This window comes from Eleutherodactylus coqui, chromosome 10, assembly GCF_035609145.1.
Source record: "Eleutherodactylus coqui strain aEleCoq1 chromosome 10, aEleCoq1.hap1, whole genome shotgun sequence".
NCBI lineage: Eukaryota > Metazoa > Chordata > Amphibia > Anura > Eleutherodactylidae > Eleutherodactylus > Eleutherodactylus coqui.
Genome location: NC_089846.1, coordinates 135,256,995 through 135,283,891, shown reverse-complemented (window position 1 = coordinate 135,283,891; position 26,897 = coordinate 135,256,995). Strand labels below are relative to the sequence as shown.

The 26,897-nt window shown below is 48.2% G+C and overlaps 1 protein-coding gene across 1 annotated transcript; it reads left to right on the top strand.

Annotated features, from left to right (window-relative positions):
• Positions 1-1,468: 1,468 nt before the first annotated feature.
• LOC136580945 (transcription initiation factor TFIID subunit 9-like) lies at positions 1,469-25,844 on the top strand. Its single transcript, XM_066581883.1, has 7 exons — positions 1,469-1,568; positions 13,129-13,210; positions 14,434-14,570; positions 16,395-16,529; positions 18,226-18,304; positions 21,263-21,376; positions 25,518-25,844. The coding sequence occupies exons 1-7, from the start codon at positions 1,518-1,520 to the stop codon at positions 25,682-25,684; spliced, it is 765 nt and encodes a 254-aa protein (XP_066437980.1). The 5' UTR covers positions 1,469-1,517; the 3' UTR covers positions 25,685-25,844.
• Positions 25,845-26,897: the final 1,053 nt, after the last annotated feature.

Below are 26,897 nucleotides of genomic sequence, written 5' to 3'. Positions count from 1 at the left end.
AAAAAACCCATGTTTGGTATTGTCGCATCTGTAACGTCCTGTAAATAAACTGCTTTTTATCCTTCGCGGCAAACGCTGTAAAAAAAACTAAACAAAAAAAGAAGCTAAAAAACGAAGCCAAACTACTTTTGTTGTTCCTTTCACCTTCCAAAAAACAGAAGGAAGTGATCAAAAAAGCCGTATGTACCCCAAAAAGGTCCCACTAAAAACTACAGACCATCACGCAAAAAGCAAGCCCCCCATTGATGGAACAATAAAAGGTCCTGATGGGACTCTGAACGCGGCGATTCAAGACATATATATTCTCTAAAGAAAAGTTTTTCATTGTGCAAAAACCTAAAAAATGTAATTTTGGTATATCCGTAACTATACCAAACTGCAGAACAATGCCATTTATGCCGCGCCGTTAAGGGCTCATTCACATCAGCGGTAGGGATTTCCGTTCGGGGAGCAAGAAAAAAGCCCCCATGACCCAATGTCTCCATCTTATGACGGGACCCATCAGCGCTGAGGGGACCCCCAACGACTATAATGGGGTCCGTTCCATTTCCAGATACCAGTCCGGCATTTCGCTGGACTTCACAGGATGTAACAGCGCCACCTGCAGTGCTATTTCTTCCTGTCATCTACCAGGAATCAGCAGTAGAAGTTCCGAATGGAACCCCCGCCGCTGATGTGAACGCACCCTGAGGTCAGCCTCACGCCGGAAGCGTATTTGTGCCTTTTTGTGGAACGAATGTTGCGTATTTCTGTGTGCGCAAGTCGTGCGTAAAAAAAATGCGCACTAATGCTCCCTGCTATTGAGATGCAAATGTGCAGGAAAATACAGCAAGTTGTTGTTGTTTGCACAACGCCATTCCACGCGCAAAATACGCAATTTTTACAAAATTTTAATGTACAAATATGCCCGTGTGCCACCGTGGCAGCGGCGGTTCAGACAAACGTACGTGCAAATATGTATTCGCATAGACTTCTATCAGCAGGTCCTGTTTTTAGGCGCATGATAAATGAGAAGGAACCCATTGAAAAATCACGGCGCTGGAAAACGCCGCAATCGAGTGGCTCATAAATAGTGGGAGCGTTATACCGCGATTAGTGCGATGCTGAAGACACTGCGCTAATTGCTGAAAAAAGTGCCCGTATGAGGGAGGCCCAAGTTATACGCCACGGAAAAATACAAAAGGTACAGCTTTGGAAGGAGCTGAAAATGCTTAAAAAAATCATTCCATCCTTATGGCCAAATCATGAAGGGGTTAATGTGGGCGAGCTGGTGGTTGTGCCTAGTGGCCACACACTGCAGGCGCCATTGTAGCTGCTACAGCCCACAGAACGCCGCAGTCCGCAGCTGGAGTTCGCAACTCCACCAGTAGGTGGCGCTGGACAAAGGTAAAGGCCGCGCTTCCTCTACCAAGATGGCGCTGCTCTGCTGACGGAAGTCACTCGCCGAGCGCTCACTGTCGTGCTTCCTCTTTCACTGCTGCCGGAAGTCAGTCAGTCAGTCGGACTGAGCCGACGCTATGGAGCAGGCGAAGATGGCGTCTCCGAAGAGTGCGCCGAAGGACGCTCAGGTGCGGGCTGGGAGGGGATGTCAGCCGGCCAGTGGTCCCTGGACAGGCCTGTGTGTGATTATTGGTGTTTGGTGAGCAGGTTACTGGGGGTGCAGCTGCCCTCTAAGGGGGTGTCTGACAGCAGCGCCCCGCGTCCGTATAACGGGCTGTGTACGTGCTGCGGGCCGGCGCACACCAGCGAACACGTCACATGCCACGTTTTACCGCGGTGAGCCGGCTATCGCTGTGTATGACCGCGGATCTCCTGCGCGGTCCGACATGTTTGATGTATCGGCGCGTCTCCTTTTTAACCCCTTCTTGCTGGGGCGCTCTATTTTTTTTCTCTTTCCTTTTTTCTTACTCTTTAAAAAAAAAAAAACAAAAACAAAAAAAAAGCGCTGTTTTGTGTTCCGGGGCGCGGCGGCACGGGGGCGGGGCACGGGGGCGGGTTGTGGGGCGGGTCGTATTTAGCGGTTCCATTAACGCAGCGGAATGCACTGAAAAACTGTAAACATTCTTAAAGGCTTAGAAAAAAGGGGAAAAAGTGCAATTCCTAATTTTTTTGTGGGGGGCGGGGGGGGGGGTTCTGCTTTCGCGCCGTTCGCGGTTTAAATGAAAACCCGTGCGTATGGTGCTACAAAGTCGTGGTATCGCTGCGGGATGCGATGGCGCTGTGATTGTCTTGCGCTGATGCCCATGTGAGCGAGGCCTTGGGCCCCTGGGGGCCCCTGATAACAGTACCGCCCTGTACTACTATGATGGTTCGCCCTCCTTCACACGGGTGATGGGCACGGGATTTTGGCGCATTGCTACAGATCGCATGTATGTGATGTCCGCGCTTCCTCTGGGTTCCTTCACACATGCGATGTTTTCTAGCATGCGACGACCCGACACTAAACCCTCGGCCGTCCGGTGATACCCGCGCACCCTGCCATGTTTTGTAGCCCACGTTTCCCTGTGGCGCCTTCATCTTCTGCATCGCATGTGAACGCGGTTTTGGGGCGACTTTGACAGAAGGAAATCCTGTTGTTGAAGCCAAATCTGAACCCTTAGCCCGGGGTCACACGGGGCGGATTTGCCGCGGTTTTGCCTACCGTTGCATTTCCGCACTGCGGCAAAACCGCTGCGTTTGCAGTGCAATGCAGCAAAACATTTTTGCCAAAAAGCTGTTCTCACAGGACGGATTCTGTCCGCACAGCCGCAGTGCGGAAATGCAACTGCAGCGCAGTTTTCAAAGATGCAGCATGTCCGTTCTTCTGTCTTTTCCGCAGCGCTTTTTTGTCCATAGACCTCTAAGGACGCAGCAAAATCGGCACCAAAATACGCTGCAAAATGTAAAAAAGCGCTGTGGAAAAAAACGCTTGTGGATTTTTCCGCAAGAAAAACCGCAGGAAAATCCACAAGCCAAAATTAACCTTTGAAGCGGTTCTTTTGTGGCAAAACCGCAGCAATTCCGCCCTGTGTGACCCAGCCTAACTGCAGGGAAAAGCCAAACACATGCATCCCCTCCGACACAATCCCCGCTGCTGCCGCTGCTTCTGCCCGGGTCTTGGCACTGCGTCTTTTCTTCATCTTCAGGCCTCCTTCACTCGGGTGACATGGCATCGCTGGTCTGTGCGATATCACTGCGTCTCCTCGTGGCAATACCGTGACTTTGTAGCGCTACAAGGTTGCATGCCGCTGCCATACTGGTGAGGTAGATGTTAACGGTGGACCTCATGTCCCTATACCTCTTCAAGATTAAAATGGTTATCAGGTTTCCCGTCACACCCAATAGAAAGAGCAGAATGCAGATGATCGTGACCGAAACCAATATGGGAATATCAAAAAGTGCCGTCTTATCTAGAGTCTCGGTTCCATTACTTCCAGGTTCAATATCAGTTTGGTTTGCGGCCATCTTTTGATCACTATCTTGATAGAGTCCACAAAGAGTCTTTGGCGTAGGTGTCCAGTAATGGGTTCTCAGCCGCCGCTTCCATCAAAGAGGAGACAAATCAATAAAATATCCTCGAAGAACGTTTGGTCAGATATTCTCGGTAGGTCCATCTTTTCTGAACCGGCTGTCGGCTCTCGGGACGTATTTCAAGCCATTTTTTGAGGTCTGTCTTTTAAACTGTTCCTCCCTACACGACTGAGAGAGTATCCGACCTTAATTGATAGTTATGTACTTTAATGCTCAATTAGTGGATTACAAACATGCCCTTCTGTCCTTAACAGTCAATTACCCCGAGCAAAATCCCATTTGTCACCATTTTTGAACAGGTCTTGATTACCCTGTACACGAAGCATGAAAGATAAATATGCAGATTTAGTCCCTTGTGCCCCATTACTAATCGTTGGGGCCGAGGAATCGGATTTATAGTCCACATTTTTCACTGGTTAGATTCTTAAAGGCCCATTTAGACACAACGATTATCGCTCAAAATTCGCTCAAAAGCTGCCTTTTGGGCGATAATCGTTGTGTGTAGCTGCACTGACATCCAGTTTTCGTTAAGCCGTCGCTCATCGTTGTCTTTCAGCGTGCTGACAATGAGCCTTATCAGGGATTCACAGCGGGATACAGCTGATACTATTGTTTCAGCTGTATCCCGCTCCCTGATGACAGGCTGGGTATGAAGAGCAGAGCAGTCCAGCAGCGTTCTCCATACCCCCTACGGAGCGCTCTGCTGTATAACAGCCAGGCGCTCGGTGCAGAAAACATCTGAATGCAGAATACAAGCGGGCACAACTTGCTTGTATTCTGCATCCTCCGCTAGGAGCGCTCGGCTGTATAACAGCCGGCACTTGGAGTGGGGAAACGGCTGTATGCAGAAGAGAAGCTGGGACACCCCACTTAACTTCTGCATCCTCCGCTCCGAGCGCTCAGCTGTATAACAGCCGAGCGCTCCGTGCAGAAAACAGCTGTATGCAGAAGACAAGCGGGGACAGCCCGGTTGTCTTCTGCATCCTCCGCTGGCAGCGCAAGGTGATCGCTCTGCACTGTAAATGACATGATTATTGCTCAAAAGTCGATCAAAAGACATGTTTTGAGCGATCGTTGTGTCTAAATGATCCTTTACTGCAGGGTTAATTAGACAGAACTATACTCGTAACATATAAGCTGCCTGCCAAGGCATATATCACCCCTTACATAGTAGTTGGATAGAAAAGAGTGCAGGAAGATCTCCTAGTGAAGCAGTATGCCCTGTACAAGTCACCGGTCTGTGTATCTTAGCCCTGATGCCCTTTTCTATACCAAGAGGGTATCAGACATTCAATAAGGTTTATTCCATCTGCCACCATCAAGGCTCATAGAGGTCTACAGATAGCGCAGGGGACAGGCCACTATAGTGTCAGGGCGGTTTATTTATATTGTTACCCCTAGACCGATGGTTCTGTTAAGTTCCTGCTTCCTGACTCGGGGTTCGAGTACCTAGGTATACCTTCCGGATTAGAATTCCCTGATTCCCAAAATCTAGGTTCCAGGTTATAGGTTTGTGTTCTGTACCCTAAGATCAGGGTTCCGGGTCTAGCGGAATTTACTTTTTTTTTTTTTTTATATAGCACTAGCTTACCCGACGCGCGTTGCTACGAAGACAGACAGACAGACATACATTCATTCGTTTTTATATATCTAGATAACAACGAATCACAGCGCAGCTTTCATGTTACCTCTGCGGTATTATATATAGCAACCAATCACAGCACAGCTTTCCTGCAACCTCAGTAGTATAAGAAGTAGCCACCAATCACAGCACAGCTTTCATGTTATCTCAGCATTCTCAATATCCAGCAATTGTCTTGTGATACGTTCGGCGGATGCATCATTTTGTAGTTGAACACGCCTCCCGTTGCTCGTAATGCCTTTTGCTTTTGTGCTTGAGATGGAAATCAAACGATCTTTGTCTGGGGGGCATAACTGACGACGATGCTCACAGGATAGGTGTACTATGCCAGTAATCTTCCCAGGAGTGTACTCAACAACTTCCCAAAGTCTCATGGCAATTGGATGAATGGTGTAGTAATGCATAAAGGACAGACAGACAGACATACATTCATTTATATATATCAGGAAGTGAGAGAATTAGATTCCATACGTAAAATTTGGATGCTAATTGTTTTGCGCTTAGAATTGAATAATCGAGTTGGGACCCATTAGCTTTTCCTATTTATGGCATAATCAATGCTCGTGCCAAATTTCATGTTTCTATGACATTGGGAAGCGAGAAAATTAGATTCCGTACGTAAAATTTGGAAGCCAATTCTTTTGCGCATAGAATTAAATAATCGAGTTGGGACCCATTAGCATTTCCTATTTATGACATAATCAATGCTCCTGCCAAATTTCCTGTTTCTGCGACATCGGGAAGTGAGAGAATTAGTGGCAGTGATGGAAATCGAACGATCTACGTGGGGGGGGGGGGGGGCGTAACTGCCGACGACGCTCGCACGCACGCGCCATTTATCGTAGGATAGTTGTACTATGACTATAATCTTCCCAGGAGTGTACTCAACAACTTCCCAAAGTTTCATGGCGATCGGATGAATGGTGTAGTAGCGCATAAAGGACAAACAGACAGACACACAAACAGACATACATTCAATTTTATATATATATAGATGACTTAAAAAAAAAAAGTTAGGAAAAAAACATAATATGCCTTTGTTTCCGTCTTTTGACCCCCATAACTTTATTTGTAGCTTGGGTTGTGTGAGGTGTTTTCTCTCGTGTGCTGACCTGTAGTTTTTATTCAATTTTGAGTAATATATGACTTTTTGCATCACTTTTTTTTTTCTTTAGTTTTTATTTCCAGAATACAGGCTGACCAGAAAAACACAATTCTGGCATTGTGTGTGTATTTTTTTTCTAGGGCGTTTCTGTGGGGTTAATAATCTCATATTTTAGTAATCTGGGTTTTTGCATCAATGTGAAAGATTTTAGTTTTTTTTTCCTTTTGCTGCCACTACTAGGAAATACTTTCTGCCATGACAACTGCCCGCACCCCCCAAAATAAACTGCCCGCACCCCCCAAAATAAAAAAACCTTTATTTCTCAGCAGTATACCGACTGCAGGGTTTTTCATGCTTGAGGTCGAAATGTTATAGTCTGTATATTGCTGAGAAATAAAGATGTTTTTTTTTATATAAAGTTCCGAAGTGCCGATCCATTTATGGGCTATTCTGGAAGTTGCAGAATGGGCCTCTAAGTCCGGAGCTGATTCTAGGATCGTGCCCATTTCATGCCTCTCCCACTCAGTGGTTTTGGTCGTACTGTTGTCTATTCATCTACTATCCAAAACTGAACAGCACCCCGTCAATCGTTCTGACCGATCAGTGCATGTAAAGGGTTAACGGCCGAGATCGGTGTGAACGCTGGTCATGGCTGCTGCTGGCCGGTGTGTCAGGAAAATACTGAACGTGTGATTACGTAGATTGCATTTCATTTGAGTTCTTTCGGCCAGGGATATACGGGCTGATTACCTCAGACCCCTTGTTTATCTTAGGCCGCCTGCAGACGGCCGGGTTGGATCCGGCTGCGAGAATTCTGGCAGCCGGAACCGATCTGAGCATCTGCAGAGAGCAGCGTGACACTCCTGCTCCCGCGGCCCCGCCTCTTTCATGTGCCGGCTGCTGGCCAGCTGGCGCACGCGCAGAGCGGGGCCAGCGGCCGGTGAGTGACGTTTCTGTGCGGGGCTCTGCATGAAATAGAGCATGCCGTGATTTGTTTGCCGTGCGACATTTCATACGGCCAAATCGCGGCCATCTGCATAGGATTGCGTTTGTTAACGCAATCCCATGGCAGCTTCCAGGGGCGGAAATTTCGCGGGAAATCCTGCCGCGGAATTTCCTCCCGTCTGCAGGCGCCCTTAATCATGACTTGTGAACTATCATTGTTGTGGACAGAGAGGTAAGTAGTCGTGTCTGGGGAAAGGGTTGTATTGGTGTGCGCACACAGAGGAGGAACCAACATGTTCTGTATTGCGGTATATCTGTGTAGAGGCGTACAAGGTGTGTTCTTTCCTTAGGAGTAGATATGCCGTGTAGGGACTCTGGAATCTGCATTACAATAGTATAAAGTTTCAAACTTCAGTCCACTTAGAAGGTTTGGTGACGGGATGAGGAGGTGTCGTATCTGTGGGACCCCTGGAGGTGAGGGGAAGCTTTGGTGATGGGATGAGGTGGTGTCGTATCTGTGGGACCCCTGGAGGTGAGGGGAATCTTTGGTGACTGGATGAGGTGGTGTCATACCTGTGGGACCCCTGGAGGTGAGGGGAAGCTTTGGTGATGGGATGAGGTGGTGTCGTATCTGTGGGACCCCTGGAGGTGAGGGGAAGCTTTGGTGACTGGATGAGGTGGTGTCGTATCTGTGGGACCCCTGGAGGTGAGGGGAAGCTTTGGTGATGGGATGAGGCGGTGTTGTATCTGTGGGACCCCTGGAGGTGAGGGGAAGCTTTAGTGACTGGATGAGAAGGTGTCGTATCTGTGGGACCCCTGGAGGTGAGGGGAAGCTTTGGTGACTGGATGAGGTGGTGTCGTATCTGTGGGACCCCTGGAGGTGAGGGGAAGCTTTGGTGATGGGATGAGGCGGTGTTGTATCTGTGGGACCCCTGGAGGTGAGGGGAAGCTTTAGTGACTGGATGAGAAGGTGTCGTATCTGTGGGACCCCTGGAGGTGAGGAGAAGGTTTGGTGATGGGATGAGGAGGTGTCGTATCTGTGGGACCCCTGGAGGTGAGGGGAAGCTTTGGTGATGGGATGAGGTGGTGTCGTATCTGTGGGACCCCTGGAGGTGAGGGGAAGCTTTGGTGATGGGATGAGAAGGTGTCGTATCTGTGGGACCCCTGGAGGTGAGGGGAAGCTTTGGTGATGGGATGAGAAGGTGTCGTATCTGTGGGACCCCTGAAGGTGAGGGGAAGCTTTGGTGATGGGATGAGAAGGTGTCGTATCTGTGGGACCCCTGGAGGTGAGGAGAAGGTTTGGTGATGGGATGAGGTGGTGTCGTATCTGTGGGACCCCTAGAGGTGAGGGAAGCTTTGGTGATGGGGTGAGGTGGTGTCGTATCTGTGGGACCCCTGGAGGTGAGGAGAAGGTTTGGTGATGGGATGAGGTGGTGTCGTATCTGTGGGACCCCTGGAGGTGAGGGGAAGCTTTGGTGATGGGATGAGGTGGTGTCGTATCTGTGGGACCCCTGGAGGTGAGGGGAAGCTTTGGTGATGGGATGAGAAGGTGTCGTATCTGTGGGACCCCTGGAGGTGAGGAGAAGGTTTGGTGATGGGATGAGGTGGTGTCGTATCTGTGGGACCCCTGGAGGTGAGGGGAAGCTTTGGTGACTGGATGAGGTGGTGTCGTATCTGTGGGACCCCTGGAGGTGAGGGGAAGCTTTGGTGATGGGATGAGGCGGTGTTGTATGTGTGGGACCCCTGGAGGTGAGGGGAAGCTTTGGTGACTGGATGAGGTGGTGTCGTATCTGTGGGACCCCTGGAGGTGAGGGGAAGCTTTAGTGACTGGATGAGAAGGTGTCGTATCTGTGGGACCCCTGGAGGTGAGGGGAAGCTTTGGTGACTGGATGAGGTGGTGTCGTATCTGTGGGACCCCTGGAGGTGAGGGGAAGCTTTGGTGATGGGATGAGGCGGTGTTGTATCTGTGGGACCCCTGGAGGTGAGGGGAAGCTTTGGTGACTGGATGAGGTGGTGTCGTATCTGTGGGACCCCTGGAGGTGAGGAGAAGGTTTGGTGATGGGATGAGGAGGTGTCGTATCTGTGGGACCCCTGGAGGTGAGGGGAAGCTTTGGTGATGGGATGAGGCGGTGTCGTATCTGTGGGACCCCTGGAGGTGAGGGGAAGCTTTAGTGACTGGATGAGAAGGTGTCGTATCTGTGGGACCCCTGGAGGTGAGGAGAAGGTTTGGTGATGGGATGAGGAGGTGTCGTATCTGTGGGACCCCTGGAGGTGAGGGGAAGCTTTGGTGATGGGATGAGGTGGTGTCGTATCTGTGGGACCCCTGGAGGTGAGGGGAAGCTTTGGTGATGGGATGAGAAGGTGTCGTATCTGTGGGACCCCTGAAGGTGAGGGGAAGCTTTGGTGATGGGATGAGAAGGTGTCGTATCTGTGGGACCCCTGGAGGTGAGGAGAAGGTTTGGTGATGGGATGAGGTGGTGTCGTATCTGTGGGACCCCTAGAGGTGAGGGAAGCTTTGGTGATGGGGTGAGGTGGTGTCGTATCTGTGGGACCCCTGGAGGTGAGGAGAAGGTTTGGTGATGGGATGAGGTGGTGTCGTATCTGTGGGACCCCTGGAGGTGAGGGGAAGCTTTGGTGATGGGATGAGGTGGTGTCGTATCTGTGGGACCCCTGGAGGTGAGGGGAAGCTTTGGTGATGGGATGAGAAGGTGTCGTATCTGTGGGACCCCTGGAGGTGAGGAGAAGGTTTGGTGATGGGATGAGGTGGTGTCGTATCTGTGGGACCCCTAGAGGTGAGGGAAGCTTTGGTGATGGGATGAGAAGGTGTCGTATCTGTGGGACCCCTGGAGGTGAGGAGAAGGTTTGGTGATGGGATGAGAAGGTGTCGTATCTGTGGGACCCCTGGAGGTGAGGAGAAGGTTTGGTGATGGGATGAGAAGGTGTCGTATCTGTGGGACGCCTGGAGGTGAGGGAAGCTTTGGTGATGGGATGAGGTGGTGTCGGATCTGTGGGACCCCTAGCGGTGAGGGGAAGCTTTGGTGATGGGATGAGGTGGTGTCGTATCTGTGGGACCCCTGGAGGTGAGGAGAAGGTTTGGTGATGGGATGAGGTGGTGTCGTATCTGTGGGACCCCTGGAGGTGAGGAGAAGGTTTGGTGATGGGATGAGGAGGTGTCGTATCTGTGGGACCCCTGGAGGCGAGGGGAAGCTTTGGTGATGGGATGAGGTGGTGTCCTATCTGTGGGACCCCTGGAGGTGAGGGGAAGCTTTGGTGATGGGATGAGGAGTTGCCGTATCTGTGGGACCCCTGGAGGTAAGGGGAAGCTTTGGTGATGGGATGAGAAGGTGTCGCATCTGTGGGACCCTTAGTGGTGAGGGGACGCTTTGGTGATGGGATGAGGGGGGTGTCGTATCTGTGGGACCCCTGGAGGTGAGGGGAAGCTTTGGTGATGGGATGAGGCGGTGTTGTATCTGTGGGACCCCTGGAGGTGAGGGGAAGCTTTGGTGATGGGATGAGGGGGTGTCGTATCTGTGGGACGCCTGGAGGTGAGGGGAAGCTTTGGTGACGGGATGAGGTGGTGTCGTATCTGTGGGACCCCTAGAGGTGAGGGAAGCTTTGGTGATGGGATGAGAAGGTGTCGCATCTGTGGGACCCCTGGAGGTGAGGAGAAGGTTTGGTGATGGGATGAGAAGGTGTCGTATCTGTGGGACCCCTAGAGGTGAGGGAAGCTTTGGTGATGGGATGAGAAGGTGTCGCATCTGTGGGACCCCTGGAGGTGAGGAGAAGGTTTGGTGATGGGATGAGAAGGTGTCGTATCTGTGGGACGCCTGGAGGTGAGGGAATCTTTGGTGATGGGATGAGGTGGTGTCGGATCTGTGGGACCCCTAGCGGTGAAGGGAAGCTTTGGTGATGGGATGAGGTGGTGTCGTATCTGTGGGACCCCTGGAGGTGAGGAGAAGGTTTGGTGATGGGATGAGGTGGTGTCGTATCTGTGGGACCCCTGGAGGTGAGAAGGTTTGGTGATGGGATGAGGTGGTGTCGTATCTGTGGGACCCCTGGAGGCGAGGGGAAGGTTTGGTGATGGGATGAGGTGGTGTCCTATCTGTGGGACCCCTGGAGGTGAGGGGAAGCTTTGGTGATGGGATGAGGAGTTGCCGTATCTGTGGGACCCCTGGAGGCGAGGGGAAGGTTTGGTGATGGGATGAGGTGGTGTCCTATCTGTGGGACCCCTGGAGGTGAGGGGAAGCTTTGGTGATGGGATGAGGAGTTGCCGTATCTGTGGGACCCCTGGAGGTAAGGGGAAGCTTTGGTGATGGGATGAGGAGTTGCCGTATCTGTGGGACCCCTGGAGGTAAGGGGAAGCTTTGGTGATGGGATGAGGTGGTGTCGTATCTGTGGGACCCCTGGAGGTGAGGGGAAGCTTTGGTGATGGGATGAGGCGGTGTTGTATCTGTGGGACCCCTGGAGGTGAGGGGAAGCTTTGGTGATGGGATGAGGGGGTGACGTATCTGTGGGACGCCTGGAGGTGAGGGGAAGCTTTGGTGACGGGATGAGGTGGTGTCGTATCTGTGGGATCCCTGGAGGTGAGGGGAAGCTTTGGTGACGGGATGAGGTGGTGTCATATCTGGGGGACCCCTGGAGGTGAGAGGGGACGCTTTGGTGATGGGATGAGGAGGTGTCGTATCTGTGGGACCCCTGAAGGTGAGGGAAGCTTTGGTGATGGGATGAGGAGGTGTCGCATCTGTGGGACCCTTAGTGGTGAGGGGACGCTTTGGTGATGGGATGAGGGAGTGTTGTATCTGTTGGACCCCTGGAGGTGAGGGGAAGCTTTGGTTACGGGATGAGAAGGTGTCGTATCTGTTGGACCCCTGGAGGTGAGGGGACGCTTTGGTGACGGGATGAGGAGGTGTCGTATCTGTGGGACCCCTAGCAGTGAGGGGAAGCTTTGGTGACGGGTTGAGGACGTGCCATGCCTGTTGGTCTGCTGTAGAAGATACTCGGTCTTAAAGCTCATGTCTCAGACCGTGTTTTCACCGCGTATCACATGTGCGTTGCTCGGACGCATGATACGTTGTGAATGTAGTCAATGGAAGTCAATGGACTTTCATTGATCCATGCACAACGGCGTGTAGACACAGCTTATCGAAACCCAGGAAAAGCAGATTGCAGCACGCTCTACTTCTCTGCATACGTACGCAGCGTGATCCCTATACACGTCTATGGGCTGTGTATGACACGCTGCTTGTACATAATTGGGTATCGGCAGCGTTTTCATACACGTCCGCACTCTGAACAGAGCGGGGAATTAAAAAATTAAACATCACGCTGCACGTGGCCCATTCAGACGCGACGAGCCGTCGGGCGGGATACACGTCCTATATGCTGAGCCGGCAGAGGCAGCGCATTGTGTGAGTAGGGCACTGCATGCCCGAGAATCCGACATAACGGACGGGCACAGGGGAATTTTTTATTTATTTTCCTTTTAATTCCCCATGGGATGTGTATCACAACGCTGCCTGTACACAATGTATTCCGTGTGGCAGCGTATCATACGGAAAAAAAGAGCGCGCTGTGATTTGCATGATACGCAAAGAAACAGAGCCCACTGGTGTGCATGGACCAATGAAAGCCCATTGACTTTTATTGCCTCCATCCACAGCGTAATACGTGGACATGAGCGCTAAGTCTTGTTCCTTGCAGCAATACGCCTGTGTCTCTGCCGTGGATGCAGCGGGTTTGACTCCCGAGCGCACAGACACCAGTCATGCGTGGTACATGTATGGTGCGTGTTGGGAAGGGGTTAAGTATAATTCTGCAGTCAGGATATAGTAGGCGCTCTGCACCCCGGTGGGGAATCCATGAGGCTGATATTACTTCATATTGTTGTATATTATATATAATAACATGTTCTATTTGCTGTCTGCAGGTGATGGCCCAGATTCTGAAGGATATGGGGATTGCGGAGTACGAGCCAAGAGTTATCAACCAGATGCTGGAATTCACATACAGTAAGAATAAAAAGTTGTTCCAGGCTGTTTTCGGGTGGTTTTACACGGGCAGATGAGCACCAACCAACGACGAGCAAGTCGGTCAGCGCTCGTTAGTGATTACACAGGCGCATGGTCTGTACGGAGACGAACAGTCGTTATCATTCATCCACTCCCAGGAGCCACACACTAAAGGCCCATTTACACCAGCCGATGATCACTTAAAAATCGCTAATCGGCGATCGTTTTAGCAATAATCATTGTGTGTAAATGTACGCCCATTGTGCGCTGCTAGCTGATCATTAAATTCAGGCCAACATAAAAACCATTGTTCGGCCTTAGCAGCAGTTCTCCGTGGTGAGTGCTGATAGCATTGTTTGTTTCCCTTTGGACAGCAAAGCAGCTGAATGCAGATAAGAGCCCTCCGGCTAGTAACTGTGTTCAGCTAAAGCTTCATTTACGCACTAAATTGCTATTAAGTAGCCGAGTGGCTACTTAATACTTTATGTAAAATGATCGCTCAAAGCCATCACTCACTGTCGTCTGAGCGATCATCAGCTGGTGTAAATGGGCCTTAACACGGGAAGAGCGGCTACCAATAAACTAGCATGCTTATCCTGGCATGTTGATTGGTGCTCATTAATAATAATTACATGGGCAGATTATCCAAAGTAAGAGGACAAATCATCGTTAGCATGCATACGGGCTAATCAGGCAAATAAAAGTTTGGGCAAATGTTCCTGCCTGATTGCCATCCTGTAAGTAAAGGTCTTTAGGCTCTGCTCATCCCATCTGGCATACATGCTGACGGCCTCCTGCTGTGTATGCTGACTGTGTCCATACCCTTCAGGGCGGTTGGAAGTTCACCCACAAACTTTATTCCCATAGAAGAATATTACGTTTGCATATCGGCAATTCCACGATTGGGTGCGTGCAAATCACAGCCCACTGCCGCCATATAGTCCTGCCTAACTGGACAGCAACGTTATGAGCAATTCCCTCCACACGGCCCGAGCCGAGACCTCCTCTCATCCCACTAATAGAAGTTTGTTCTGCCCCTCAGATATAACTTCTGAAGCCCTCAGACTGGCGCCCCCGTGGATATATGTCACCCCGGGGTAGCCAGAAAGCCTGGGCCATCAACACCGGGCGGCTTCTGTACAGCGTCCTGCGTTCAGAGGAGTCGGTTTTTATACACAAGTATTGAAATTTGTTCTTTTCATAAAATCTTTGTCTTTATTTAGGATACGTGACGACAATCCTGGAGGACGCCAAGATTTATTCCGGTCATGCCAAGAAGCATAATATTGATGCTGATGACGTCCGACTAGCAATTCAGTGCAGAACAGACCAGTCCTTCACATCTCCTCCTCCCAGAGACGTATGTAGTAAATGACACAATGTCCGTATAAATAAAGCTTTATTGTATGGTGAAAGGGCCGGCAAATTAGTATTTAAAGGGGTTTCCAGGACTAAAATATCCATGGGATAGGTCGCTAATACCAGAATTTTGGTTGTCTGGCACCCCTACTGATTAGCTGATTGAAGGGCCTGCAGCGCTCACTGGAGAGGTTATACCTGGTATTACAGCTCACTGCAATGCTGTCCCACTCAGCTGGATAGCACAGAACTGCAGTACTAGACATTGCCACTACCAGATGTATGGCACTGTACCTGGGAAAAAATGAACGGGGCGTCCTTGTACCCATTGGGGGTTGTGGTGATCAAGGGTGTACCCCTGTGGGGCCCTTTTACACAGGACAATAATCATTCCGATTCCTACTGGATCGCAGGATAGTAGTTCTGTGTAAATGCCGGCAGCGACTGAATGGCGAACAGTAATTTGTTTCCCCTTTGTTTGTCTTGCAGTTTCTGTAGACATAAGAACTTGAACGATGATTGGCCCATGTACAGAGGCCATCGTTCATCTCTGCTGTGTTCATTGACATGGTGTCAAAAGGGGTAAAATGTCCAGCATCACTTACAGCTCACACTTGCCGGTTAGGGTACTGACCTACGAAGCATTTGCCAACCCAGTGTGGTAGAAAGCTCTGGCTAGCTGTGCCTTGCTGATGATTTTGGTGCTTGCTAACTGTTCAGAGTTAATGGCCGTGCAGTTTTAGGATATGTGTGGCCATTAACCGTGGCTAGCTGAAGCTTACTGCTGCATCTCAGATGTGCATTGGAGGCTTAAAGGGGCTCTGTCAGTAGAAGAAAAGAACACATTGATGCTTACCTATTCCTCCCCAGGCAGCCTTCTTACCAGATGATCTCCTGGCTGCTCCAATCCCCCAGGTCACGTCACCTCCAACCGGATACTTTTCTTCCTGTTTTGGAGCGTCCAGTAGCTGCAGTTTGCTTCCCGCAGGGCAGTGTACCCAATAACTAAGCATGTAGCGTTCAATGCCTAGCAGGGAATGCCGAATCCTCGACAGCCTGCTTTATTGCACATGTATGTGAAACCCTAACGGCTAGACATCGCACATGCGCACTAAAGCAGGCTGTCGAGGATTCGGCATCCCCTGCTAGGCAATGAACGCTACGTCACTAGTGACTGGTTACACTGTCCTGCAGGAAGCAGAATGCCGGCAATGGACGCTACGTAGCAGGAAGAGGAGGATCCGGCCGGCTTGCGGTGAGGTGGCTCAGGGGACTGAAGGAGCCAGGAGAAGATCTGGTAAGAAGGCTGCCTGGGGAGGAGTAGCTAATGAGAAAACCCCTTTAATGAGATGTACCTTTAAGGTGTGGTCACAACTTCTAAAACCGTGCCATTGATGCACCTTACATGTGGTGCAGGAAGTGCTTAAAGGAAGGCCCCATTTTTGACTGATGATTTGCTTCTTTGTACTGATCATGTAATGTTTAATTACAGGGCTGCAGCTCTGCCATTTTCAAAGGGGTTTTCCAGGACTTTTTTGTTATTAATTGAATTGGTCATCCGTATCAGATTGGTGACAATCCGACACCCTGCACCCCCTCCAGTCAGCTGTTTTTTCCGGCCACCCAGTGCTAGTACTAGCACAGCTCTGTCCACCCTGTGGCTTATAATGGTACTGCAAGCTCACTCCCATGATGCAGTTTATACGGTCTTCTCCAGGGACCGTAAAGTGTTAGTAAAGTTATTCAGCTTTATGTTACTGCAAATATGACATTTTGTTTAAAGCGCGATATCCAATTATCACCTTTTTTTTTTTTTTTTTCTCAGTTTTTATTAGATATTTCAAGACAAAAGAACCAGACGCCTCTACCGCTGATCAAACCCTACGCTGGGCCCAGGCTGCCTCCAGATAGATACTGCCTGACGGCTCCAAACTACAGACTTAAGACTATACAGAAGAAGGTATGTGCATGGCAATCTACTTGGCCCTTAAGGACACGGCGGTTTTTTTTCCCCATTTTTTTTTTCTCCCTGCTTTTAAAAAATCCTAACTTTTATTTAACCACTGACATAGATGTCTGAGGGCGCATTTTTTGCAGACTGAGTTGTATTTTTCATGGTACTATTTAATGTACTGAACAACTTTTAAAAATTCTAAGCAAAGTGAAATAGGAATAAAATATGAAATTCCACCATTTTGGGTGCATCTTGTTTCTACGGCGTACGCACTGCAACAAAATTGACATAACTTTATTGTATGGGTCAGTACGATTTACTATACCAAATTTATATGGTGTTTTTTTGTTTTTGCTGTACTATTATTTTTTTCCAAAAATTTCATTTTTTAAAATTATTTTTTGCTGCCGTCTTCTGACAGCTAGAAGTCTTTTTATTTTTGTGTCGACTTAGTTGTGCAAAAGCTATTTTTTTGCGGAACGTCCTGCAGTTTCTATTGTTACTATTCTGGAGTACATATGACTTTTTGATCGCTGCTTATTATTTTATTTTTTTTTTGGATTGATCAAAGCGCAATTCTGGAGTTTTTTTTTAAATTTTCTAACTGCGTTCACCGTGTGGGGTAAATAATGTTACTTTGATCGGACTTTTAAGGACGCAACGATACCAATTTTTTTTATTTAGTCTTTTATTTTATTTTCATTAGTAGTTCCCACTGGGGACAAGAACTTGCGATGCTTTGATCGCTCCTACAGTAAGATGTAATGCCATAGCATTACATTATACCAGAATCTGACAGGCAGTCTGCATTGGCAGCCCTGGGGCCTTTCAGAAGGCTTATCGTGGGGACAGTGCGGGATCCCCGGACATCGGTCAGAGCATTTAAATGCCGCTGTCAGAATTGGCGGCATTGAAAGGGTTAACAGCTCCGCTGAGCATCAAGGCTTATCGGGCCTGTGGCGGGAGGGTGTCTGCTGTAAGAAACAGCCGACCCTGGCACTGTATAGCGTGAGATCGACCCACAATGCCCCTCCATTCACACCCTGAACCTGCAGGATGTAACCATATGTCCTGTAGCGTTAAGGGGTTAAAGCTGTGGAGGTTTCTTTTGTAAATCTGTGTATATTAGGGACTTGCATCTACAGTGCATATTCCTTTTCAAAGGGGTCGTCCCTTTTCTGGCTGCTTTGCTGCAGGAAGCAGACAGCTTTGTACATTGCACAGAGACTTAAGTTGGTTGTGTTGAAGTGACCAGCTGCAGTACTAAGCTTGGCCACTGTGCAATGTATGGAGCTGTCTGCTTCCTGCTGCAAAACCGCTAGAAGTGGAACAACCCCTTTAATATACTGCTGCTCTTGTGAGCTCTTCATTTATAAGCAGAAGTGGTGAACTAAAGACCGGACACAAGCTGCTGTAAATGATGACCCATAGTCTGCTGACAGTCGCAGTGCATCAATGAAGGATTTCAGATGGCCGTAATACTGCCGTATTTTAATGTCTGTATTCGGGCAGCAGAACGTGGACAACCCACGCTCCTACTGAACTTCTTACTTTAGTGATCCTATATAGTCTTAGTAAAACCATGTGACCTGGTCTAAGTATTGGGGCTCTGTCATGGGCATCTGAAGCACAAGTCCTCGTGTGTATTTTAGTGTGTATGAGTGTTAGATTTTGGACTTTTTATTGTTTTTCTCTTTAACAGATTCCGTCAGCAAGCAGAATAACCGTACCGAGATTAAGTGTGGGGACTGTATCCAGCAGACCCGGTACACCTACAATAGGTAAGAATTGTGGTTGTCGTTAAAGGGGTTGTCCAGTTGCAAACTATTGATGGGCCTATCTGTATGGTATGCCATCAGTAGTGGATCAGCGGGGGTCTGTCACCCAGGACCACCATTGATCAGCTTTTCTCTGGGCTGGTTTGCTTGTTCATGGAGCTTATTGCTGCAGATAGCAGACAGATCCCTTCCCACTGCAGCGGACCGGCTTGTTGCTGCAGACAAATTGCTATTTTCTTTATTGGGAAAGTTGCCTGTAACACCAAGCTGGCCCACTGCAGAGAGAACGGATCAGTGCATGAGCTCAGTGGCTCTGTTAACAGTTGATTGGCGGGTATGCGGAGCGTCAGACCCCTGCTGATCTGCTATTGATGGAATATCCTAAGAATAGGCCATAAGTAAACAACTGGATAAGCCTTTAAAGGCTGATTTACACACGATTATCACTCAAAATTAGTCCAAACACTTATTGTGCATTCTTCGTCCATTCCTAATTTCAGCTCAGCATAAGAGCCATGGTCCCTGATAAAAGGGACCGCATGCTGAGTTCGCCGCAGGGAGCACTGATAACAGCCATTAGCCAGCAGCCCTGCTGCAGAACTATAAACGTGTATTTAAAGAACAGGCCACCTGCTGTTCTGTAAATGCATCTTCTGGCAGCTGATTAACATGCAAATGATGTTAATTAGCTGCTAATGGACAATAGCAGCTAATTAACATCATTAGTACCTATACAAAATGATTGCTCAAAGCTGTCAGTTTCTGACTAATTTTAAGCGATTATCTTTGTGTGTAAATGGACCTTTAGTCAGTTTGCCCTGTTAGACAAATGCTTTATCCTAAGAGCCCCTCTTAAGGCCCATTTAGACCCCAACGATTATCGCTCAAAAGCCATCTTTTGAGTGAAAATCGTTGCGTCTAAATGTGCCAATCTTTCAGTTTTCTGCTGAACGGATTTCAGTTCGGCTTGAAATCCGTCGTTCAGCAAAACAGCTGATAAGACAGACCGCGCGCTGTGTTCTGCCCAGGGACCGCTGATAACAGCCGATTGCATTGTCTCAGCTGCCAGCCCCGCCAGCTAAACAAAAGGGAACAGCAGGTGGTCCTCTGACTAAATTCAGCTCCTGGCGGTTCACACGCTACTAATTGGTACTAATAGGCATTAGTACCAATTAGTAGTTTATGCAAAATGATTGCTCAAAAGCCATCTTTTGAGTCATCACCTTTGTGCCTAAACGCACCTTTACAGTGAGCAGGATGGCTTGGAAGAGATGAGGCCCATTTACACGCAAAGATAATCTTTCAAAGGATTGAAAGTTTGAAAGATTTAAGGCCTATTTAGACACGGTTATCGATTAAAAGATGTCTTTTGAGCAAATTTTGAGTGATAATCGTTGTCATTTACAGTGCACAATGATCACTCAAACGTTGAAGGATCACCTTGCGCTCTGAGCAAAGAATGCAGAAGACAAGTGGGGTGTCCCCGCTTATCTTCTGCATCCAGCTGTTCCCCGCTCGCAGCGCATGGCTGTTATACATCCGAGTGCTAGGAGTGGGATACAGCTGAAACAATAGTATCAGTTGTATCCCGCTGTGAATCCCTGATAAGACTCATCGTTGTCTTTCAGCACGCTGAAAAACAACGATGAGTGACAGCTTAATGAAAACTGCACAATATTAGCGCAGTTACACACAACGATTATCGCTCAAAAGACGGCTTTTGAGTGGATTTTGAGCGAAATTGTTGTCTAAATGGTCCTCTAGCAATTTATTTGCATAAAGTGTTAATGGCCATTAACACTTTATCTTCATTTGCATGTAAAAGGACCTCCAGGAGCAGTTTGCAGAGCCCAGCATGTGATGAGCTATATTGTTCTGCTCCTGGCTGACAGCAGATTACATTATCTGCCGACTCTTGTGGAGATAACAGCTTGTACTTTCATTTCAAAGTACATGTGGGACGTTAAACTTTGTAAATATCAATTAAAGACTAGAACAATTGAGGTTTTTAAACTTTTAGCTGGTAGCGTATATAATTGTGAATTATTTAAAAGGGGTAGGCCACTCCAAGATTAAATAAACATAGTGAAGCTACTACTGGCCCCACCTTCTCCAATCCTGATATCTCTCCCATTTTTAAGATGACTGCTTATGGAGAGGCGTGGGACTGAATGTCACTCGGTTCACCTTCATAGCAATACACTGTGCATCTGAAACCAGTACAGGTGCAGAGGAGGCGGCTGAGATGTCCCGCTCAGACATCCCCCATAATCATCCATCTTAAAGACTGGAGATCTCAGGATGAGAGGAATAAACAGGGAGCGTAGCTTCATCATACAGAAGGGTAGGGCTAGGATATAAAATAAATATATTAGTAGGTGCTTACATTCATATTAAAAATGCTGTGTTTTGATTTAGCTGTGACTTGGCCAACCCCTTTAAAGGGGCACTGACTTTTCAGACAACTTATGCTCCTCTAATAGTATATTACAAGATTGATGAGACACACACAGGCTGTCATTAAAACCTTTTTGGTTTTACCACTGTAAATCAAAGTTGTAGTGCAGCCCCTCTGTAATTCACTGCCTGTTGTTGGGCATTCAGCTTCTCTAGTAACTGAGAAATTAGGATGTCTTAAGGCCCATTTAGACACAACAATTAGTTATCTTTTGAGTGATAATCGTTGTGAGTAACTGCCCTGACCTCGTACAGTTTTCGTTACCCCGTCGCTCATCGTCCTCTTTCAGCGCCCCCAACGCCGAAAATTAGGCTAGGTCTTATTTTCGAGGTAGATCTTATTTTTGGGGAAACATGGTAGCTGAGCATAATTTATCTAAAAGTTAATGTGCTTTTGGTAATTGTCCATCCTAATACAATTCTGCCATGTCCAATCATGCTCCCTATTAGCTCATTTCGGTACAGTCCTCTATTATTGCTAATCTCATTTGATTTTCACCCCAGGGACTCCTTCAGCTCAGACGGTGTCTGTTTCTAAGGTTGGCGGCGCTCCAGTGGCTCTCACCGGCCAAAGATTTACAGTTCAGATTCCAACTTCACAGACAACCGTTAAAACAGGTCAGTAAATATTCTCTAATTCCGCCTAATATAACGGTGACCTTTTTGTGTTTATAAGATACTATGTAATCCTCCTTTGGGATCCTTCTCCAGCTGTCCTTGGATTATGTGTAGCTGAAATATGTCTAAGAGAGCTATTCCCATCTTAGCCATAGAATCTACCATAAATGTCTAATAGATGCGGGTCCGACCTCCTGGGACCCGGTAATCTTTACAATGGGGATCCCCTTTCTTGTCTGCTGCTGCTGGCCAGGAGTTCAGGAACAGCTGAGCAACACAGTTTCTACAACTCCCATAGAAGTGAATGCAAGTTACAGAAACTGCACAGCTACTTCCAGACGGCAGTCGGGCTCAAGAGAGGGCAAAATGACCTGCTTGGCTTAAAAGTCCACTACTTGTTCTGTACACCTGCGGAGGTTGGGAAAAAATAATAATAAAGACCACTTTTGTTTTTCTGCAGTATGTCACAAACGGCCAACATTTTATGACCGGTTGGCAGTCCTGTTGTCCAAAATGCATGAAACCCCTTTTACACAGGAGACTGATTCATGCTATTGTGCAGGCCAGCCAATAAGAATCCGTCTACTAGAAGCGGCTTATTAGACCACCTTCACACGAGTGTATTAGTCCATATTACACCAGTAATACATTTGTGCTGAGTCGGCCTAATTGGTATTGGACAGGTTGGTTGGCCTTCCTGAGGAAGATTCAAAAACCACTAGAGGGCGCTATAAGAGTAGTACAATAATCCCTCGATATACAATAGTCCTAGAACCAATTAATGTTGTATGATAAAATTGTAACTGGATGGAGAACAGGGTTCAAAGCCTCCACAATAGCAACTTAAAAAGGAAAAAGGGGGATAAAATGAAAAAAAAGCACACCAGTCTATGAAGTTGTTTCCAATAGTCCTGGGGTATAGAACATATGGAAGGAGAGGCAGGCCGGCATTAGATGCCACTCCTGGGTCTGACTATTTGGGGATGGGATCCCCTTTTGTTTTAAAGCCTTCTTGAGTCACATGTCCACCGACCTCCTTTTTACATCATTGATGGGCCGGCTAAGTATATGTGCAGATTTTCCGGATGGAAAGACAATTTAACGTTTCGGCCATATTTTCTTAAGAGGCTCTCCAGTAGGGGAGCTACGGCCGCCACTTTCATATCATGGATCTACCTACTTGTGTATACCTAACAAGATATGCGACTGGTGATTAGCTTCACAGATATGCAGTTCTGCGGGTCGCTCAGTAAATCCACTGGTCTGCGGTACACTCACAGTGCTCAAAATATGACCGCTGTTGGGGTGGGACCTTCAGATGGTCTGTGATTAATAACCTATTACAGCCTGTGTGCTGTAATGTCTGGGCTGTGCATGTTGGACACAAGATGGGAGACACATGCTTGGGGGATTGAACAGTTGACGTCCCCTTGTAACTTGGTAGCTTTGTTAATATCACAACAATGGTTTACCTTGCTGGTCCCAGAAGTGACAGCAAAGACCGGCTATGGTACAGCTGGGAACCGTGGGATGGACGGCCATGAGCGCTGCTGGGCAGGAAATACTTAATCATCTGTCTACGTCATCTCAACTCTCCCCCAGCCAGAAAGGTGGCAGATTGACACAAAGATGGGTGACGGTCTGCCAGAAACATAAGTAAGTGATAAGAGCAGAAGGATCATTTATTGTAGAAAACTGAAGACTTGAAGGGAGGCTCTAGTACCCTCTTGTACCACCTCTAGCTTGGGTATAAGATGTGATACAGGCAGGCATGGAGGCTCTAGTACCCTGTTGTACCACCTCTAGCTTGGATACAAGATGTGATAGAGGCGCGCATGGAGGCTCTAGTACCCTGTTGTACCACCTCTAGCTTGTATACAAGATGTGATACGGGGGGCATGGAGGCTCTAGTACCCTGTTGTACCACCTCTAGCTTGGATACAAGATGTGATACAGGGGGCATGGAGGCTCTAGTACCCTGTTGTACCACCTCTAGCTTGTATACAAGATGTGATACGGGGGGCATGGAGGCTCTAGTACCCTGTTGTACCACCTCTAGCTTGTATACAAGATGTGATACGGGGGGCATGGAGACTCTAGTACCCTGTTGTACCACCTCTAGCTTGTATACAAGATGTGATACGGGGGGCATGGAGACTCTAGTACCCTGTTGTACCACCTCTAGCTTGGATACAAGATGTGATACGGGCGGGCATAGAGGCTCTAGTACTCTGTTGGGCCGCCTCTAGCTTGGATACAAGATGTGATACGGGTAGGCATGAAGGCTCTAGTACCCTGTTGTACTGCCTCTAGCTTGGATACAAGATGTTATATGGGGAAGGGGGGGCATGGAGGCGCTAGTACCCTGTTGTACCACCTCTTGCATGGATACAAGATGTTATACGGGTGGGCATGAAAGCTCTAGTACTCTTTTGGGCCGGCTCTAGCTTGGATACAAGATGTGATCGGGCGGGCATGGAGGCTCTAGTACCCTGTTGTACCACCTCTAGCTTTGATACAAGATGTGATACGGGCAGGCATGGAGGCTCTAGTACCCTGTTGGGCCGCCTCTAGCTTGGATACAAGATGTGATACGGGCGGGCATGGAGGCTCTAGTACCCTGTTGTACCACCTCTAGCTTGGATACAAGATGTGATACGGGCGGGCATGGAGGCTCTAGTACCCTGTTATACCACCTCTAGCTTCGATACAAGATGTGATACGGGCAGGCATGGAGGCTCTAGTACCCTGTTGGGCCGCCTCTAGCTTGGATACAAGATGTGATACGGGCGGGCATGGAGGCTCTAGTACCTTGTTGTACCACCTCTAGCTTGGATACAAGATATGATGCGGGCAGGGAGATTCTAGTACCCTGTTGTACCACCTCTAGCTTGGATACAAGATGTGATACGGGCGGGCATGGAGGCTCTAGTACCCAATTGTGCGGCCTCTAGCTTGGATACAAGATGTGATACAGGTGGGCATGGAGGCTCTAGTACCCTGTTGTACCACCTCTAGCTTGGATACACGATGTGGTACAGGCGGTCATACAGGTTCTTTATGGTATCTTCGGCATATTGCTCCACATTTGCTGTAACTGGGCTGTCAAAGTTGGCGTCCCAGATGGTCCCATACATGTTCTATTGGTAATAAACCTGGCGACTGGGCAGGCCACAGAAGTGTGACAATGTTGTGGGGGCTCCTGTGACACTCTAGTGTGTGCCGCCGAGCATTACCCTTTTGGAAGATGCTTCTTGGAAGCCGCCATGAGAGGAACACATGTGGCTGCAGGACGTCCTGAACATTTCGCTGAGCTGTCATTGTCCCTCGGACCAACTGTCATATGACCGACTAATCTGCGATGGTCCTCAGACCATCACACCAGCAGGGAGCAGTGTGCTGCTCTACAGCAACAGCAATATTGAGGCGCTCATCCCGAGGTCTCCAGACACTAACATGGCCGTTGTCCGTGCCTAAACTAAACCTAGATTCGGTGCTGAAGACAATCCGGTTGCACTCCGTAGAAGTTCACTATTGTTCTTGAAGCTACTGCAAACAGAGGTGGTGATGGGTGTCGGAGGGAGTACATGTAATGGATACCATGAGACCAAATGTCCTTTAGCCAAGCGCCTGGAAATGGTTTCGACAGACACATCTATTGGACCTAACAGGTCAGAACCCTCTAGGTGGTGGCAATTCATGGATACAACCATCCTAACTCTCGCGTTCCAATAGTGCACCCCTTTTCAGACTCTGCTAACGGGGTGACATCTCTTCTCTGCGTTGTAGAGGCGTCTAGTGGTCAACAAGCTCTACATAAGAAGAAGAGGTCACTACACACAAGGGGCCTCTCAGAGCCATTTTAGGGGGCCTCAGGTGCCAAGACCGTCTAATCACTTGCGTACCTGCCTGAGATATAACTGCATGCTGAGTTTTGCAGCAAAATGATAACTCCTAGGGGCTTTATTTTTTTGACAAAGTGAAATATTGAAATGTTCAACATCACCTTTAAGAATGTCCAATGGTTCTTAAAATCCTGCCGATTTATTGTGTAGTGTTACATCTTCCTGTTCTCTATACTGACCCCCATATAGTAATTGTGCTGCTTTCTAACAACGACTTCCTTTCTTCTATCTCGCAGCCACTCCAACAACACCCACCGTTCAGAACGTCCTTATAAACCCGTCACTGATTGGATCCAAAAACATCCTCATCACAACTAACATGGTGACATCACAGAGCACCGTAAATGAATCCAACTCATTAAAACGGAAACATGAAGATGATGAGGACTACGATGCCATATAAGCGAGCCACGTGACCAATCAGTACAGGATGCAGCAACAATGCAGAAGACGACTTGTGTTACTTTGTGAAGAATCATGGACTTTATTCCCTTAAAGACTCAAAAACGATCAGGATAATCACTAAAAACAGCTTTTACTTCAGATTAAAATCTTGTGGCTGAGCGGCGGTGTCAGCGATGGGACATTTCTTAGATGTAACAGATCAAAATGTTCAAAAAGAAATATAAATTAAAAGGGGCAGAAGAAACCTAACCTTTATAAAACCATAAAGTCTAACCTGACTTGATCCCCTTCAGCTCCTGTTCACACAGGGCCGCTACCTCGCTTCACTCTTCTTCGGTTCCCAGTGATGTCCCCTCACAGGGGCATGTGACTGCTGCAGCCAATTACTGGCTGTATGTACCTCGGGATCAGTCAGTGATTGGCTGCAGTGGTCACATGTGCCTACGACAGGATGGGATTGCTGGAGTTGAAAGAAGAGTGCAGCAGGGACACCGGGCGCTGTTAGAAGGGGAGCAACGGGGAATTGAGTGAAGTAAGAATAACTTTTTATACAGGACTGAGTAGACTTCAATGTAACTTTTCCTCCCCAGACGACTCCTTTAGTAAGGAGCAAAGTTAATAAATACTTCAAAATGAATGCGGCTGGAGCCGGGGTCGCCACCGTGGGGAAGTAGAGATCTACTGTAGCAATACGGGAGTTACTAAAGCTCTACCGTACTGGAAACCTGTGTTCACGCGGAGGAGAAGTGACCCCATTTAGGTCACCGATGACACAACAAGGTGCGCAGAATTTTGTGTTTTGTGTTTTTGTTAGAGCCAATACAATCAGGCATGCTTACTGACGGGCTAAGTAACGTTGGGGCTGCTGGGAAGTGGGCCGAATGGGTTAAGAAGTACACGCCTCTGAAAACTGTTGTTGCATCTACAGTTGTGTGCCAAATCTGAAATCTACCCCAGCTACAAGTTGGCATAGGTTTCAACTATATTAGGCCACCTTATGGTGTAAATTAGTGCTAGACCAGTGGGGGATGGCAGAAACAATCAAAAAGTCACAATTATGACCATTTGTGCCAAAATTCTTTTTTTTTTTTCCTCCCTATGCACAGCCTGCTGCATATTTGCCAACTACTGCTGCATACATCTTGCCACGGTTGCGATAATATATGCTGGCTGGGATTGAGGGTGCCGAGGACAAGGCACCCCTGTGGAGT